Source organism: Lissotriton vulgaris, chromosome 8 (assembly GCF_964263255.1).
Source record: "Lissotriton vulgaris chromosome 8, aLisVul1.2, whole genome shotgun sequence".
In the NCBI taxonomy this organism is placed as follows: domain Eukaryota; kingdom Metazoa; phylum Chordata; class Amphibia; order Caudata; family Salamandridae; genus Lissotriton; species Lissotriton vulgaris.
In genome coordinates, this window is record NC_141696.1 from 38,391,547 (window position 1) to 38,411,655 (window position 20,109).

The following is a 20,109-nucleotide window of genomic DNA, read 5'->3' on the forward strand; positions in this document are numbered from 1 at the left end:
GGGCGTGGCCACCACTGTGAAAGTGTAGCGCGCATGACGCTCTGGAAATAAAAACAAGGGAATAAAAAAAAGCTGCCACTAATGATGAAGCCTGGAGTACCGGGCTGCTTTATCATGTGCATCTCAACTATAGAAGGAGTAGCGACCTTTTTCTTTTCACAGCTTGCTAAATTTCAAAGTAGTGCAGAGCACACACCTATGGTAGCAACAGTCCTTGAGAATTAATCATGTGGAACTGCCTGGGAGAGCCCCATGACTGATTGGAAGTGAGGAGGGGGGGGACAGCAGAGAGTGTGAGGTGGAGGAGTGAGGGTAAAAACACGAGAAGGAAACCAAAACCAGCGCTGATGAAAAAGCCTGCCTGTCCTAAGATAGATATAATAAAGAACCTGCCGTTCTCTGTGAAATCCAGAGCCAGTCCCCTGCTCTGAAGCGTCCGTCTGGCTCACCTGCTCCTCTGTGAGGCAGGTCAGGCTGGAGCCTGCTGACTGGTTGGGAGGAGGAGGAGCCAGGAGATAAACAACAATAAAAATGAAACCAGCTTCTGAAAGGGGCGCAGTGATGATAGATAATGTCAACAATTATAAGCAATGAAGAATGCTATATTCAGTCGCGGCCAGTATGACTCACGGGTGGAGGGGTGAGGGGGGGCACGGGAAGGGGGTTGCGGGTCTGTGTATTTTAACACTTACCTTCGCCAGCCGGTCCGGCCCCATGTTACATTTGCTTTTCTCTTTGCTCTCTCACAAGAAGCAGGCAGCCTCCCTCCCCTCCCCAAAGCCAATCACAATACTGCAATGGCAGCATTGTGATTGGTGGGGACGCAGACCCCACAGGCATAAATGGGGAAGCCCTTTTCTCCATGTAGGCTGAGAAAACGCAGAGTGTGTATGACTGATTTGTCAGCGCCCACAACAGTGGGCAAGATAACAAACAATACAAATGCCAGTACTGAAATAACTTAGTTTTTAATAACCAAATGATCTGTTATCAATAAAGCATAGCAGTCTATTGTAACATTTGATACTAATTTATTCAAATAATTTTTCAAAAGTTTTTCATATTTTTCAAACAGAATTTCATGTGCATATCACGAATATATACAGAATATACAGCTAGATACAAACTTTTTACAAATATTTACAAGACAGATCATAAATGACTCTATGACACATTCACACTGATACTTTCACACCCCTTGCATACAACTTATATCCCTAAGACAAAAACAAATAACTCTGAGGTATGGGTCCGTGTCAATATTCCATTAAATCATATGATACAATATACGTTTGTCATTTATAATATGAATACCACTGGAAATTTTTAACCAGACAGATCATTTTATGTTTTTGGCACAGTACTTTAGACTATTGACTGACACTGGACCTACAAGGTTGACGCGTTTCGAACCCCCTAGTTGCGGGGTTCTCCTCAGTACCAAACACAATTCTGTGTAATTCTCCTGTGTATGGTGAAACAGTCAGGTGTGAACGAGTCTTCACTCTTTTGATTGTTGACTTTAGATACCCGGTCTTGGCGTGATGGGCGTTGATCCGGGATTTGACATGGCATTAGTTAAAGACAGTCCGTTATATTTGATGGTTTGTATGGCAAAGCCTACAAATAAATTGTGCCGCTGAGCGTTTTCCTACGCAAATGGAGACAGCGCGTCATCAATCTGAAACGCAGACCCCACAGGCATAAATGGGGAAGCCCTTTTGTTGTAATCTGCTTATATTAAAAGGTTATTTACAGTAGTACAATGGAGGTATGATTGTAACCTGCCCCCACCTTAATGTATAATCTCAGTGGCACATTCCTGCCCCCTCATGCCCCCTTCCTGATGGTATGTTCCACTGGAGTCTGCTTTGGAATGTTCACAGCCACAAAGCAGTGTCGGAGAGTGGGTGACGAATAAAGACATGTTCTTACCTTCTACTGCATCAAGAGTCATTATTACAACACTGGCGACGAGGTGAAGAACCTGGCGCAGGGGGCCTTGCTGTCACCTCCCCTTTCAGTACTCTCTCCATCCGGTGAACATGTGCTATAGTTACTGGTGAATCCGACGCGTTGCATGAAGAAAGCTGCCCAATCTGTACATGTGTGCTGAAGTGATATAATTGCAAGAGGATCTTCACTCGACACATCCTGCTGACAAAAGATTCTTGAAAACTGCAGAGCGTGATCAAAGTGTGAAATGAAGTTGTAAAGTGCCATGTGCTGAAGTGTCCTGTGTACAGGTGAGACGAACGTCGTGTCATCACTTTTTATTATTGATAAGCCGGTTCGTCTGGGTGCTACATCTGTCATCTGTGGAAGATTCTACTCCTCCTTCTGCCATCTGAGGACGTGCTGACGACCATTTGCCTAGGCTCTCTACAGTCTGTGCCCGTGTCCGCTGATCTTGGGCCTCAAACGGTGCTGCATTCCTACAGGTCGGTTACTTCACAGTGCCACGGAGGAATGCCCCGTGCGTTTGCCCAGAGTCCTTCCAGATGAACTTCGTCAAGCAAAGGAATGTGGTGCCAGCTGCTTCAAGTTCCTGAGTGAGATTCCACCGGCTCTCACTTTGGGAGCATCACTGCTGGCAGAGTGCTCATCGGTGCCCTGTCCGCGCTGCCGCCTTTTCCCAGCTCCTACCTTATGCTGCCTCAGTGAGTGCCTGTCTTCAGTGATCTCAGCTTGCGTTTTCGGCACGGTGAATTCATGAGGTACTTTGTGAGGTGAATTCGTCCCAGTTTGCTGTGTGGTGCAGGAGGCTGCGGAGACGTGAGAGTAACTGGTGCTGGTCGAGATTCAACATAATTTAAGGTTGTCTTTCGCCATACATATGATATATTTATTCTTGCTGTGCCCTCTGGATTGGAAGCGGGTGGTCTGTCTGCAAGTTTGGAACTCTGGTTGTGACTGTCTGGTGTGGAGTACATCAGTTTTTCATTCACCCAGAGAAATGTAAACTTTTACGCATAATGGTCTCCGACGAGCAGGCTCTGTTCGTTCCTTGAGCCTGCGCAGCAGCTACCTGTCATGTGAATTTCCTGTCAGGAACAAGACAGGCGCACAGCAGAGACACTTCTCTCCACTGGTCCAGCGGTGCCCTGTGTTGATGTCCCGGCCTGCGCAGTTCCTGTTCCGATGGTAAATCCTGTCAGCCAGTCGAGTCCTCAGCTTCTCCCTCAGAGCGGCGCGCTTGTTCTGACGCACCAACTACCTCAGCGCCGCCTGTGGGGCCGATTTCCGGAACATCCCCGTGTCACAGTGCATAGGCATACACTGGATCCAGACTTCAAGCGGGGGTTGAACTTCTGTGAGAGGACAATTTTGCAAGAGGGATAAATTTTATCAAGTACAGTAAGAACCATCCCCAGCCCCATTCCTGATCTGGATCCCAAGGGGGGGGCCTGTGTAAGAGTGATTTCACGATGAAAAAAGGACCAACAAAAGAAGCAGTGTAAAAGTTAATGGTTGATTGGGTACCTACCGCCCTCGGGGGGTGGGAGGGCAAGTGGTTAAAGTAAAGCATTGCTCTGCAACCCCGGACCGTCTGTTTAGAAGGAACCAACTTCAAAAGCCTCCAGACTTCCTGGCAAGACTTTCATTCCGGGAAGATAATTTATTCGAGGTGACCCCAGACGCCACAGTCTTTGTACAGTTCATAGTGGGACACTGTTCTTATTATTCTGTCCTGTTCTTTGCCAAGGGCATTACATCTGGGAATATTGGTACTTAATTTATGTGCCTAGCTACATTGGTGTATTGGTCCCTCGTGTCATTTCTGGCTAAAATAGATGTATGCCTCGGCGTTCTTTTGATCCTTGTGGTTCAGTTCTTAGTGTAGCTGCCATATTAGTTAAATGTGATACTGTGCATTTTGACGAGTTACAAGTGATGGGAAGCAGTGATTTCTGGGTATTCCAGGGTACACACTCCAGAGTACCTACCTTCAGTTTTACGGTGCAGTGTGTGACTTCCCATATACAGTGTTTGCAATTACCCCAGCATTTCTGGTTTTATTTATGTGTTATCAGAGAAAGTTTAATTCGACATACACTATACTACAGTCCCAAACTTCAGTTGTACCGTGAAGGGGGAGGCATATTGTGCAATTGTGAATAAGGTAATTACATGGGGGGTCTGGGTGACAATTTGGTACACTAGGTACTTTCGGCAGTGTCAGTAGAGGGTCTAGTTCTACCATATGAGGAGTGTAAGTACCCAGTACTCCTTTTGCTGTTCAGCTGTTCCTTGTACATCTTCAGAGCGATGGTGACATGTTTGTTATGTGAGGGGTGGGGACCTTTAGTACATCTCAGTTCAAATTTTCAGGTATAAGGCATAACTGGTGACATCCGGATTTCAGGTGCACCTCACCCAGTGATTCATATACAGCCTGTTGTGTACTCCTTGTCCTCAGAGTAATTTTGTGTGTCTACTTTTAGTTAGCACCTCCCTGGGTTGCGACTCCCATCTTCCCTCCTTTCTTTTCCCCTCGGGTTAGAATTGAAAGGATCCCACCTCTGGGTGTTTCCGTACCTTTAACCATGGTACCTTTGTTCCTACCCTGTGAGTTAAGAGGGGGTCTCCCATTTTTGTTTCCTCTTTGGCTGCTCCGACTACGTCCTTTTGGGACCAGACTGCATGGTGTACTCGCAAACCCTGCAGTAGAGAGGAACTACGTAAGAATATTATCTGGTTAGCTTTTCCATTTTTAATATTGCTAGACACAAGGTATAGTTATTAGCTATGCGAGGGAGTCCATACACCTTAGGGGCATGGTAAAGATGAAGGCCTAACCCACTTTGTGAGGTTGGCGAGTATTAATTTTTCTTTCCGGGATCCTTGGTGAAAAGACTTTTTTTTTTCCCTCATTAGAAAAGCTTTCTGTGGGCCAGCCTATTAATCTCTGCAGAAGTCTTTGGAGATGTATCCACTAGTAGAACCCGTCAGTAGGGTAAGGCATGCTGAAGGTACATTTGAGGATAAATATGACAAGATTTGCCGGTATACATGAGCATATGAATGTTCTCTTTAGTCAAACAGAATGTATTTAGCTTTGCGTCCTCTAGGGAGGATATATAGATGCATTCGTGATCGCTCCCTTGTTGCGTTTTTCTGTTAGCCTTATGATGGAATTACTTTTTGCATCTGTCCTCTATCCCTACCCTTCTATCCTTACTGGCATCCTGCCTGGGTTGCTCCCGTTTTTCCTTCCTCCTGCACCCTTTTATCTCTCCTCTCTCTGAGGCTTTCTTGTTTGTTAGCCTAGGGTAGGTGTGTTGTTTCTGCACTTACTTTTGTGTGTCAACAGTGTAAGGTCTCTCTCTCCCTTTTCGTTCGTTTCTTCCTTCCTTCCTTCCTTCTGTCTCCTTTGTTCCTCCTCAAGCGAAGGGAGATGTGTTGTAATCTGCTTATATTAAAAGGTTATTTACAGTAGTACAATGGAGGTATGATTGTAACCTGCCCCCACCTTAATGTATAATCTCAGTGGTACATTCCTGCCCCCTCATGCCCCCTTCCTGATGGTATGTTCCACTGGAGTCTGCTTTGGAATGTTCACAGCCACAAAGCAGTGTCGGAGAGTGGGTGACGAATAAAGACATGTTCTTACCTTCTACTGCATCAAGAGTCATTATTACAACACCTTTTCTCCATGTAGGCTGCATGCAGCCTACATAGAGAAAATGCAGAGTGCGTATGACTGATTTGTCAGCGCCCACAACAGTGGGCAAGCCACGCCTCCCCTCCAATCAATCAGGACCACCCACTCGCCCTCACCAATTACACCCTGCCTTCTGCTTTCTCGCAGAAACAGAGAAGCAGAAACCTAAAATGGTATTTAAAATACCATTTTAGGTTTCTGCTTCCCGCACTGCGTAGAAGCAGTGGGGCGACACTCGTCTGCCCACATGGAGGAGCCGCCCTGGCTATATTGAAATATAAGAAGCTAGGGCACTGAAGCTGAACACAGACAAACAGTAACAGAGCTGGAGACCAAGAAAAAAAGAGTGCCCAAGAGAACAGTTAAAGAACTTCAGCGGAATGAGACATTACTAAGCCCCTGCTCTGTGGGAGGAACAGAAGAAAGAAAGTAGGGAAAAAGAGGCAAGACTGACCACTAGCAATCAAGGTTTTTAAAAGGACAGTAACCTAGACAAAGACAGCAGGTCTCAAAGAGGCAGCTGTGCTGTCTAGCTCAACCTAATAAAAAAGAAGAGAAAACGAATGAGAGAGATGCCATTTTAACTCAATGAAGTTCACAGCCCTTTCAGCACACTTGGTTATTTCCAATCTCAGACTTCAATCACACCCAGCTGTGATATTTGTGTCATATAAAAGCCAGCATGGGCAGATATTCAAACAGAGACTCCTGCAAGTTCAGGGAGTCTTGAGCTTTCCAAGTCGCTTGGAAAAGCACAAATGAGACCCTTCTCTCCTCAGCAGTCACCTACCATTTTCCCAGCCCCAGCCTGTTTTTTGTTATAGAAGCACTGCCTTTTGAGATGATTCCATTGATAATATCAATCTTGCAAAGTGGCCATTAGCTTTATCATTACATTCCTACGGATAGAGCCTCTACGTGACGCCTGCAAAGAGCACATCCTTCCGATGGGAGCATCTTTCCAAATCTATTGCATGTCCCGAAATCCTGGAGTCATTCATGTGAGTGGGTTTCTTAAATATTCTGAAATATATTGGGATGTTTCACATTTGCAGTGCCCAGACGCACAGGCTTTAAAATAATGAATGGCCTCTTAGAGATGATCTTAGACTAATCCAGTGTGAGATATAACATCTCTTTCAGAGCCCTAGCCTGTCTCCGAGTGCTGGTAATGGATCTCGACTTCTTAGAGGTTACTGAGCGAAGGGAAACTAGAGGGAGAGAATGTGGTTCAGCGGTCAGAGCTGCAGACTCGGGAGCTGGAGACTAGTGTTTGAGCCTTAGAGTGGGCTCTACTGTAATTATTAGCAAATCACTTAATCTCCTGCACAGGACCTACAAATTAAAAATAAATTAACTGAAATCTTGGAGGGGCGGTCAAAGCAGGGGTGGGAGAGACATTTGGCAAAATTAAAAAAGCATTGCTCAATGCAGCAAAAAATGCTACAGCCGATAGAACTGGAGGCAAGGTAAGTGGCCCACACAGGAACCAATGAAAAGCCAGGAAAGAGTGGTGGTGGGATGTAAACCCTTGTAGGCATATCTAAAAACAAGCCCAAACCAAGCAAATATACAACTCGAAATAGCCCAACTGACAGATGAGATCAATAAGTGCAAAAAGCCAAAAAAAATACAAGCAATGGAGTGGGAGCCACAGTGGGGGAGACAGCAGTAAAAATGCAGCAGTAACACAATTGTGGCATTAGGAGGTGGGAGGAAGAATGCTATATTTAAATGGAAGCAGCTAGGGTGTTGAAGCTAAACACAGGCAAACAGTAACAGAGCAGGACACCCAGACAAAAAAAAAATAACCCCCCAAAGATTAAATTAAGAACCATAGCGGAATGAGACAGTACAGAGAGAGAAAGGAGCGACAAAGAGGCAGGACTGACCACTACCAAGCAAGGATTTTTAAATGACACTGACATAGACAAATGAAAAGCCACAGCAAGAAAGAGAATGGACTTGAAGCCCACAAACTGATTACAGAACATGTAATTTTAACATCACTCAATGTATTTGTTTAGTAAAGGTATGCACGTAAAAAAAAAATGTGTGGCACATCTGCATTGTACAGGCATGCATTGTTATGACATACATGCCTCAGTGGTTTACATATGTGATTGTGTCTTGCAAATGATTATAAATGGTTTTGTTGCAGTTTTATAAAAGGGAAACGCAACGCAGAGGTACTGGAGCAGCTTACACGAGCATAATTTACATTACACAAGGACATTCATTTTAGGTTTTTTTCAAGCATGGAGAGATTAATGGATGCTTTAGATCTTGTTGTATGGGTTACTCTGTCTCAACCGGGACAGATGTCCTGTCTGCTGAAATATAAATCCCATTATATGGAATATGATTTAAATGGAGGTGGACAGGATATCCATCCTCGTTGTCACAGAGTAACCTGTCCGCCAAGATCGAAATCCGTCCTAAATCGTTCATCCAGAATCACAGGATGTCATTGTCCAGCCAACACCAAACTTGAACTTGGCTCCCCAGTTCCGGGGTTGGCAGTTTTAAGTGTTACGTCACATCCTCTTCCATAAATTTACAAAGAGGACTAACTTAAGATACTCACATAGTTCATATTCATTGTTAATTCTATATAAATGAATACATATGGACATAATTACTAATGTTTATTTAACACCTCTTTTTTCCTCTCTCTTACAGGTTGTGGTATAAATAATTCAGGGTTCCTGTGCTCTTATGAGTTACATGTTGCATATCCTCTGCAGACAAACAGATAATGTTTCAAGTAATACAAAGAGAAGTGAGTAATGTTCCCCTGGAATATCTTGTCAGCACCCTAATATAGGTGGTCTGTGTTGTTGGTAGAGCTACATTGTAGCTAGGTATTTGCTCTGTTGTTATAATATTCCTGCAGCTATTATGGTATTTCAACCATGTCAATGACCTTGATGGCATTAGCATTAAGGTCATCAGACATCACTTTCTGGGAACATTTTGAATCCCATGCCATATGATGTAACTCACTGTGACATCATTAAGGCCATAGGGTGTGTGATCTCACTTCCACTGCCCCTGTTATTTTGGTGAATCAACATCCGTGGGGAAAAGCCTTCTTTCTGTAGCTGTTGTGGAGGCCCCCAGGAAAGACATTTGCCAAGGTCACCTCCAGAATAGTTCTTTCATCAGAAAAATGTTTAGAGCCAAATCTACAACAGTCTACACAGCCCACTTCATCTGGTGCCTGCAGTCCAAAGCCTGACCGAGGGAGGGAACAAACAAGTAAGGAGATGTAGAGCGGAATCTGGCACTAGAAATGTCTGATAGGGAATGACATGGAAGAACAAGGTCACATGAGACAGAAGGGGAGGCAGACAAAGGATCATATGAGATGGAATTGAAGAAACGTCCCTTTACTCACCAGACTGCTGCTTATCATGGTCTAGCTTCTCCGATATCACCTTCACGGCCTTTTTGCCCAAAACGTATAAGAGGTTTAAGATGATGAAGGGTGGTGGGGCAGGAGGTCGGTTGCTGTACTCCTTGATTAGCTTATAGCGTTGGAACTTCCAGATCTTATCGGTGTTTTCCTGCACCTTAGTGAAGGTATGGCTGAGAGCAAAATTAGCAAATGCAAAAAGTAAGATGGAGGCATACATTTTCAAAGGATCGCAGCAAAACCATGAAAAAAAGGATGAGATCAAAACACACCAGAGACTGGAAAAAGAAAAGGCCATCACTTTTTGAGAGGAAGAATGAGTGGACTAAAAAAGACAAATTAGCAAAAATCAAAAATGCAGATGGGAATGAAAAAAAAGCGAGCAGATAAGTATAAAAAGGATTGGAAACAGTGTATGGAACAAATAAGCAAGATGGGGAACAGCAGAGAACTCCATGTCACTAACTCTGATTATGAATGCACTATTCTAAACCAGAGAAAAATGTAGATGTGTAGCAGGGTCCAATCTTGCAAAAGTGGCTTAAGGACAGCTTTAAATGAGGTGAGAGGAGGAATTGCAGGTTTCACATGGTACATAGGAGCCAGGCCTGACTGTTTATCTGCAAATGCCAATTAACATATTTGAAAATGGCATAATGCCTAGAAAGCAGACTTTGGGCCTTATTTAGAGTTTGGCAAAAGGGATATCCCAACAAACATTGGCAGGTATCTCATCTGCCCTATTACAAATGCCATTGATGTTGCTCAGATTTCATCTAGATTCAGGAATTGCTTTATTTTTGTGTTTCAGATAGACTGCATTTTAAAATAACACTTTTGGTGCATGCAAAGTGAAAGACAAGAATTGAGGCCTGGTCAAAATGCTTTCAGTCTGAAATGCTTTCATTTAAAACCATGACCAATTAATTAATCCAGGGTGGTAAAAATGTGTTTAGTTTAGATTTAACCTTGTACATTAAATTTAAGAAATTTGTTTTTAATAACTTTTAAAGTAGCACATCATTGTGCTGAAATAACAGGCATTTGCAGTGTTGAAAAAACTTGTGATTTTAGTTTCCTATGAAAGGTTCACTGTGGACTCTCTATCCTTGAGATAAGGAATGGAATGTTTCCTCCTGTTCTTCTGTTCCTGTCTCAAGAGATCTTGGCTTTGTTGCATATTTAGACAATGCATATTCAGTTCATAGCACATCTTTCTTATAATGTGTATTAATTAATCACCCATGCACCAACACTACATGTGGGGCAAACGCATTTTGAATGAAAAGCTATTTAAAACATTAGAGCATGCTGCTATGAGCTTGTATTAACTGTTTGCACTTAGAAAATTTGCACTGGTGCATGTTTATGCTATGTTGTACATTGCCATTTTGCATGTTGTGTACAAATAATAGAAAGGCTGCTTTAAATTAATAGCTTTTGCTAAGTAATAATTAATACAGGGTATTTGAATGGCAGGAGGTGAACATATTGGGCTTTACTTCATAAATTAATATTCGTATGTGTTTATTTTGCTTTTGGGCCCACAATAAAATGGCTGCCTAGGAATTCAGCATGGCTGAGAATTGTCAGCAGTGTGCTGAATGGGAGACGCATGTGCAGAACCAGCTACATGAACTGCCAAGTGCCTCAAGTGACGACACACAGATCAAGGCCACAGTGATCTGCACACTCTTGTCACTGTGCCAATGTACCAGTGTTTGTAGGAGAGTGTCATCCCTGTGTGTGATGTGAAAGCGAGACGGAAATTGATGGACACATTTTGTTGCAAGAAATGTTCTTAATGATACATGTTATGTATATTGCTCTTAGCATTAAGCTGCTATTGTCAGAACCGGTATGGGTTAGACTTGTGATGAGAACAGGATGCTAAGATCCCTATGTCACTTGTGCTAACCAATCACAGTGCGAGTTTCTACTGAACCTGCAATATTGTTAGCATAGTCAGCCAAGAATTAGGGTATAAATATTGACCCCTTAGGGAGCTTGTCAGGAGAGGAGAAGAAGCAGTTCTGACCAGAGATCATTTTGGTTCGGTACGTGAACGTCACGGTGGAGATTGCGTCCGAGGAAACTTAGAGGGAGCAGGAAGCTTTGTTCACATATTTTAGGGAGGTATACACTGGCCTTGTTTTTTGGCAGATCTTCTGTGGTCTTGTGAAGGGAGGGCAGCTTCTCTGTGTGAGAGAAGTGTGGAGAAGTGTGGGAGAAGTGTGGTTCAGGGGTTAGAGGCGGCAGACCCGGAAGCTGAGATCGGCCCTGGACCAGGGTTCAATTCCCCGCCTCGACGGGGCTTGGGCTCAATAATTCCATGGACTCGATAATTCTCGTTCCGGTGACTACTCGACTCACGGGTTCACACTCTGCGACTCTGGGCAATAGCTTGCTTAATCTCCACAATGGCTCCTCGCGGCGGGATGCCTGGCTTTCACCTTGTGGATACCCTGCCGGGGTTATCTCACAGGGGAATACCAGGACGGGTTCCCTAAGCAAGCGCTTAGATACCTGCGGTGTGGGTGATTTGCGCTATATAAATACATTTACATTTACATTTACATTTGAGACACAGAGGACCAGAGAGGAACAGACGAGTGCAGAGAAAGAGCAGCTGAGAGATTAGGACAGATTTGGTGCTAAAACAAGTTTTTTAATGCTTTTGACTTACTGGTTTTGAAAAGATTTATTTGTCTTATGCATTTAATTCTCTTCATGGGAGATTTTTGCCAATTATTAATTATTGATTAGGCTTGCAAAACTCACTCTTGAATTATATTTTTCGTGAAACTCTTTAAAGAATTCTGACTGACATTTTATGCCTCATTCACTTTCCTTTATTAAGTGCATTGTATGCAATCTATATAATGTTCTGTATTAATTCGATTTTTCCTATTTCTCAATTCTGTAACCTGATTGATTATTGATTAATGAATAACCAATCAGAGAAACTTAACTTTTGACTAGAAAATAAAACCCTTTAAAATACTCACAACTCTCATTAATGGCTTAAATACTAATTGCAATTTGATTTTTCATGTTTTATGTAAAGTCACCTGATGGTGATACACAGTGGCAAAGGTCCATCACCTTTAAAGCAGTAAACTAGAGGTAAATGATGTTTTGCATTGAGAAATTACTGTGAAATTACAGCTGGATCACTATATGCTGCAATGCATTTGCAATACAGTGGATGGGGCATTAGGAGGTATTCTATTTGAAAGCTCTAAATAAGGCCCTACCTCTTCGAATGGTAATGGTAACAAATGTTTGTCACTCACATTGTTTTTGTCTTAGTAACTCCCATATTTTCTGTCACCATTCAAGCTAACTGAACAGAGACGGAAACCTTTCCACTTCTGTACATGTTCTGGATTTAGTTGATGGATTCTTATGATATAATATGTGCAGAGGAAGACAGGCCCTCAAAATTATAATTGCTGCGCCTCTCACAGTGAAGTTGTAATCAGAGTTTTTTTTCATTAGTGCCCCAGCCACTTAAAGACCAGTATGCCACAAAGTGAGTGCCATGTAATGGCTCCATCACTGTACAAACCTAAAATGGCTGCAATAAAGGTGCAATTAATGTCATTGTGAGGTGAACCACAGCTTTACAAGCAGTATCCAATGAAGCCAGAGGTTCCATGTATTTAGCACATATAAATCTTGGAGAATAATAACGGACTATTGCAATCTGAACCAACTGCCATGTGGTCAGAATAAGACTGGTTAGAAACACTGCCATTTTACATGCTCAAGTTTGTTAAGTTGCCTTCTCTTTATACACAATGAATTTTGACAACATTTGCGTGCGTGACAATAAAGGATAATATTTCCACTTTGTTGGCACTCTGCCATGACACCTTGAACATTTAGTACAAGAGACAAAGATCGTTGCGCAAATGTTATTTGTGTTGTTGTCAGGTAGGTGACAAAGCTATCGAACTAGAATAAACAATTGCGGCCTGACTGAGGTTTCAAGATGGACACATGGGTGCAGTTTATTATAGATACGGACCACTTCCTTGTGTATGGCAGCTGACCCTGCAAGATAATTGCATGCCAGAATTTCAGCTCAGTTTATTCCTTTTTACCGACACAAGGGATGTCCAGCTCTTGATGACACTTGCCCACAGGTAAGGGAGAGGTTTGACCACCCGCATGGATCTGGCAGATCATCCACACTAGGCCAAACTAGGTTATAGAGCAATAGGTAGGAGTACACTATACACACTATTTGTATGCCAGTGCATATTCACTGCTGGGGAGAGGATGTGGCCTAATGGCTAGAGCGGTCGACCTCAAAGCTGGGGAACCGGGTTTGAGTCTTCCCAGGGACGCTCAAAATTCTGTGATTCCGGGCAAATCACTTAATCTCCCCATGCCTATCAAAATTAATGTGTCTGTCAGTAACGCAACTGGTGCTCATACAAAGCACTCTGATAACTTTGGATCAAGTTTGCGCTATATAAAACTCCCCAAATAAAATGGTGGAATTATGACTTTTTTTCACTTTTCTCATAATGCTAATTACGCTACTCTGTTTCATTCTATTTATTATTATAGCACACATATTTTATTGAAGAATCACAATGAGCCACCCACAAACCCACCCACTAACTCACTCATACAGCAACTCTCACAACCACTCACCCATCCATACAGCTACTCTAACAGCCAGTCACTTACCCATACAGCCAGTCATACAGCCACACAGTCACCCATAAATATACTTGCACACCCACATATTCACCTATACAGCCACTCACACAACCACTCACCCATACAGCCTCTCAACACAGCTGCTCATTCACCCATTCAAACAATCACACACCTACACAACCACATACACACACAATAACACATCCATACAAGCGCTCACCCATCTGCTCACTCACCCATACATCATTAACACAAACATTCACTCTACAATACAGCCACCTAAAGACCAACTCACTTAACAAAACATCCACTCAAACTGATGCTCATTCACCCATACAACCCTATCCATAGCCAGTCACTCACCCATCCAGCCATTCAGATACCGACTCAGTCACCCATACAGTCACTTACACACCCACCCAAAGACCTATAAAGCCCCTCACTCAGTCACTCAACCACCCTCACAGCTCCTCGCACAGCCACTCACTCACGCACATGGGCACTGACACAACCACTCACTCACCATTACAGTCATTTACACAACCATTAAGTCGCCCACACAGCTAGTCACACATCTACATATATAACCATACAGCCACTCACACATCTGTACTGGTACTCAGACACCCACTTGCACACGGATACACTCAGCCACACAGCCACTCCTATAATCTAAGTTAAAAAATGGCATCACTCATTAGTACTACACAACGTATACTATTTTAACTTTTGTAGTAGCTTGGTATATATACTTAAAAAAGAACATTTTAGAAAACATTCACATTCACTAGATGATGGCAACAATGATGTAATTTGAGATGTCATCAGTCATCTCACAGACCATGTTGTGAGTGATGTAATATGTGGGTCATAAGCAGTGCATTGCAGGGGTTCAAGTGAAATGTGAGCCTAACTATAATGTCCCTGTAACCTTTGTTTTTTTGTGTATATATCTATCTATCTATCTATCTATCTATCTATCTATCTATCTATCTATCTATCTATCTATCTATCTACCTAGCTATCTATGTAGGTGGTCTTTATTGTACAATTACTTAAAATAATTTTCAAAAGAACATCAGCAATGCAGCATAAACAAAAGAAAAAAAATAGCTAAATTCAAATATTATAGTTTAATAACCGGGTGATTAAAAACCATACAAAAGACGTTTAAAAATCTGATATGACAATGTAAAAACTGACATTTAAAACCTGAGGGGTGTCGGCCGGACCACATTAGCTGTTAAATGTTTAAATGTATGTGTGTTATGTACAAGGGTCCATAGTGCACAAGGCTGGGCTGTGTTCTGTCGTGTCAAGTCTCATGAAATAAATGATACACAACATTATAAGAACCTCCTGAGACCGCACATTGATTAATTAGACATGCAGTCTGTGTTAAAACTGGACTGTCCGAGCATGCGTGAGAGCGTAAAGTTCAAGCTGGTCGCCCTGAGAGCCTGCAAGGACATGCAGTGCTTGCATAAAGCCATTGTGCGCATGATTGGGCCATGCTCTATTGCACTGAATATCGAGGGATGGAGGTTGTAAAGTATTTTCATTTGTAACTGACATAGCATGTGTAGGACTATGAAGTGCAAAGGTGATTGTGCAACATTTCACATGGCAAACCCCTCAGAACAGGGCTTTGCTAATATTTTAGTGTTGCATAGACCCTTGCCGATCTGAGCAAGTTCCATTGGAATGGCGGTTGTATAGATATATGATAAAGCCTCTGTGCGAGTTCTTGTTTGATTTTGCGAAAAAATAATTCTGAGGTACAATCGCCTCCGATGTGACAAGGTAGGACAGCAGAAGACAACGTGCAGAGCAGATGCTGTATCTTATTGGCACAAGCTGCACTTCTTTTTGCCTGTATAGATGTTTTTCCAGTGACCCCTTTAGTCCCAAATGGGAAGAAGTAAAAGCCACATCCACAATATGTTCTGTAGGGCTTGCCTTCCCAGTGCTGCATTCAGATATGGTTGGTACATGGTGACTTTGTGTGACTGGGCAAGACCATCTAATCTGTTTAATGCCCTGCTCCCTTGAAGCACTTGCCTTGTGCATGTAACAGTCTTTTTAAACTGTCCCTTGCTAGTAATTAATCTAATATCGTTTTTCAAGGGCTGGCTAAATGTTCCTCTGGCGCTAGCCAGGTACCTTGCCCAGTTACTTTTTGTAACTTGGGATATCTCTTGTAGTGCTATCCCTATGGATTTTGGTTCTGCTTTTGTCACACGATTATAGTATTTGACAATGTATATTTTAGATTCAATGTCCATGGTTGCGATATTTAATACAAGCTGGATCAATGTGCGTCTAGTTGTTTCGGGGAGATTAAATATCTTTCTAAAAAAAGTTGTTTGATGACGCTTTAGAGTTTCAGTGAGCAAGTCAGGGAAAGCAAGATGTCCATAGCTTATTGTTAGTATTAGTTTTGCCTTAAAAAATCATCAAATTCCCTATGCAGAGTGACTTTGAAGCTTCTAATTTAGTTTACATAGTGCTTGGGGGCCAACAACTCCTCCTGTTACCTCCAGTAAGTCCCACTCAGCGCGACTGCTTAGAGGTCTTAGGCCACACATCCTTTCTCAACCACTCTGCAAACATGCCTCCTAGTGCACTACTGGTTTGGGAATGAAGTCCCCTTGGCTGCTGAGGGTCCTTGGGGGCAAACAAACCCTCCTATTACCTCCAGTATGTCCCACACAGTGGGATTGCTGAGAGGTCTTCGGAGGCAACACACCCTTTTTCCACCATTCTGCAAACGCACCTCCTGGCACAGTACTGTTTGGGGAATGAAGTTCACTTTACTCCTGAGGGTCCTTGGGGGCCAACTATCCCTCCTGTTATCTCCAGTAAGTCCCACACAGCTGGGCTGCAAAGAGGTTGTCAGAGACAATGTCACCTTTCTCCACCACCCTGCAAACGCACCTCCTGGAGCTCTACTGGCTGGGGAAGAAGCCCACTTTAGTCCTTAGGCCCTCAGGAGTAAAGGGGAATGTATTCCTCAACCAGTAGTGCTGTAGGAGGCTCGTTTGTAGAGTGGTACAGAAAGTGGGCTGGGCCTTCAGCAACTTGCTGGTGCTTCTTTGTTCTATATTTATTTATTAGGGAAGAAAGGCCATGAGGCCCTCTTTCCTGGACTGATTTCGGCCCTGGGGACCCCATCCCTGGGCCTTTTAGTTTTACATTTTATTATTTTAAATAAAGGGAGGGGGGGGATTAGCGGGCCCCCTCCCAGGCAGATGTAGACACTGGGGGCCCCTTGACCCTATCTTTTTTGGTATTTTTTTTTAATTAAAGGCCTTTTTTTTTTTTTTTTTTGCTGGGGAAGGCCCCCTTCCTAGGCCGATTTTGGCCCCGGTAACCCCACACCCAAAGACCAGGCCATTTGAAGATAGGGAGGGAGCTGTGTGACCCCTCTCCCAGAGCTGAATTCGGCCCCAGGGACCCCATCCCTTGGGGTCTGGCAGTGTAAAGTGGCTGCCTCCAGGATGGAGGGTGGAGATGAAATGTGAGGCCTAACGGTCTCTGCGTTCCCTGCCAGCTCTCCACGTCCTGCAGGAGCTGGCATTGCCTTTGGACAGATCGAGCTGGTAGACATGCAGCTCCCTCTGTCCAAAAGCAATTCTGCTTCACTTCTAGTATGTGAGAGCATTTTGTATGCTATCACTTACTAGAAGTGGAGCAGAGATTGCTATGGCTTGGCGGGAGCGGTAAAGTTCCCGCCAAGCCATAGCAAACTGCAATGTCTAGGGGTGGGCACCCTGAGACATAGAAGGCGTCATAACATGGGGAAACCATGTTTTGGGACCCGCCTTTTTTCTCGGCCCCCGTATGATGGATCACCACAAAACTTTCAACACAGCAGCCAAACCAAAAATGGGAACTTTTTTTTAATTCATGAAGATTCATCAAGCAACACCAAAGTTATTGGCAAAACAAAAAACGCTTTTCCTTAGGAAAAATTGGTCTTAACTATAACTACCTATGGGCTATCACCAGTAGGCAATATATACATATATATACTTCATAAGAATGCTCTGGAGACATGACAGTATTCCTGAGTGTTCCAGAGGCATGTCAATAGGGCAGCCTAGGGGTTAACACCCTTGCAGAGGAGGGTTTCTCTGGCACAGTTCTTGATTGACTCAAATACTTTATAACTCACTGAACTCATGCTGTAGCCTTCAAGCCCCCAACCCCTTTTTCATCTAAAGAACAAGTACCAAAGTGGTGGTGTTCTGCAAGGATCCAATCTTGCTTTTTTCTTTTAAGACTTTACATGTGGCCCCTAGCCCCACTACTCCACCACGTGGGGTGTTCTACATTTAAATGTATGCAGATGTCACTACATTTTATTTTTGCCTTTCAATATCCAAAGCTCAAAACCTGCTCATATAATGGCACCGTGACATAGTTTTAAAAAATATCCAGATTTCCACCAATTTCCTGAAGTTCAAGACATCAAAGATAGAAATTCTACTACCCAGTTAAAATGTTAAAATGTTTAGTAGAAGCAACTATCCAAATAAATATCAAACGTCTTCTTATGATGAGGTATAAGTTCTGCACGTAGCAATAACTGGATCTTGGTATCTTGAACTTTCAGGCCCTCGTTTAAGGGGATTTGGAGTAGTGCAGTACAGCAAGTAAGCTTGCTGTGCTGCCCTACGCTAAAGTGAAAGTGCACTGCATTCCTGTTTTTACCCCTGCACTGGCTCCCTTTTTCGACTGCCTATCCATAACTCAGGCACCCTAGCACCATAGTGCAACAGTGCATATGTTGTTGGCAGGATTGTTTTTGTGCAGAAGGGGGACCTTCCTGCACAGAAGCAATCCTAAGAGGTGTTTTTCTCTTTCTATTTGTTCTGCAAAATGCAGCACATGTACAAAGAGGAACAACAAAGAGAAATGCAAATATTTATCCTTGTTAAGCCTCACCTCAGGAATTGTAGGGTATTGGTGTTTCACCGGGTTTACATGCTCTCGAAAATCTGGGTTAGTGTCAAAAGTCTCCACTGGTCACATATGGAGAAGCGTATACAGTTTAAGGGTCCATGCATTGCTTTTGGACCTCTACATGGAAAAGGCCCTGAAGCTTTTATGTTGTGGTTTCAATGGTACCTTTCGCCACGATCCCTTTGCTCAGAAACAGCTTGTAATATCATTGTACCCAGAGTAAAAAAAGTAAAATGGGGCTGGTGAAGCTTCACTGGCAGCACCTCCAGTCTCTGTAAAAGCCTCCCTTTATTCCTGAAAAATGAATCAGACCTTCTCTGCTTTAGGACAAAACTAAAAGCATGGCTTGTTAATCTTTAGGAGGGATGTATGTCGACACAACGCATAAGTGTTGGACAGTGTAAGGGTACTATGTGTTGTGATGGTATGCGTTGTAATGGTATGCGTTGTAATGACTGTGTTGTAGTGACATGCGTTGTAATGGTATGCCTCATAGTGTCATGCGTAGTAATGGTTGCGTTGTAATGGCATGCGTTGTAATGGTAGTGCGTTGTAAAAGTTGCGTTGTAAACGTTGTTTCCCCTCTAGGGATGTATATCGATACAACGCATACTTTTACAAAGCATGCCATTAAGACGAAACTTTTACAATGCAACATCCATTACAACGCATTCCATTACAACGCATGCCATTACAACGCATCTCTCAAAACTACCTTTACAACTCATTCCATTACAACACATACTACCTTTACAGAGCATACCATTACAACACATACCATTACATTGCATGTTTGGTAAGTATTGGATAGTGTTGGGGTAAAATTGACTATTCTAACTCCAGGAGGGTGCAGCAGTAGGGTAAGTGTTGGATAGTGTAGGGGTAAAAATTACTATTCTAACTCCAGGGGGGGCAACAGTAGGGTAAGTGTTGGATAGTGTAGGGGTAAAAATTACTATTCTAACTCCAGGGGTGTGGTTCCGTAAATTTTGTACCCTGCTATATGTGGAGGCGAAGCCCAACACTCGTGTCAGAAAATATCATCATACCATGACGATATTGGTATTGGCAGACCGGTAATGATTAGGACGTTATTACTGTGCATTTGCGTCACGATTGAGTGACGGGAACACCCCTAAAGTGTACTTCCTGTGTTGAACACTCGGGTTCCATTTTGTGAGCGGCATCCATCTTGTGGTTGCCCTTACATAGTCAATTGACCCAGGCCGAATTTGAGCTGAAAGGACACGTCCACCTTTCCTGACTCCCCTGTGACCTGGGCGAGCTGCCTTCACTGCCTCCAGCCAAACCTGTTCGGGCAGTCCCCAACCCAGTGGCCGAGCAAGATTAGCATCAAGGCACAACATGTCATAAACCATTT

General features: G+C 43.2%; 1 protein-coding gene across 1 annotated transcript in view; it reads right to left on the reverse strand.

Moving 5' to 3' along the window:
* Positions 1-20,109, reverse strand: part of LOC147693339 (transient receptor potential cation channel subfamily M member 2-like) — a 1,947,553-nt gene that overhangs the window by 145,136 nt on the left and 1,782,308 nt on the right. The window contains exon 19 of the mRNA XM_086935940.1: positions 9,066-9,256. Coding sequence (XP_086792066.1) covers positions 9,066-9,256 — 191 coding nt within the window. The remainder of the gene's footprint in view (positions 1-9,065; positions 9,257-20,109) is intronic.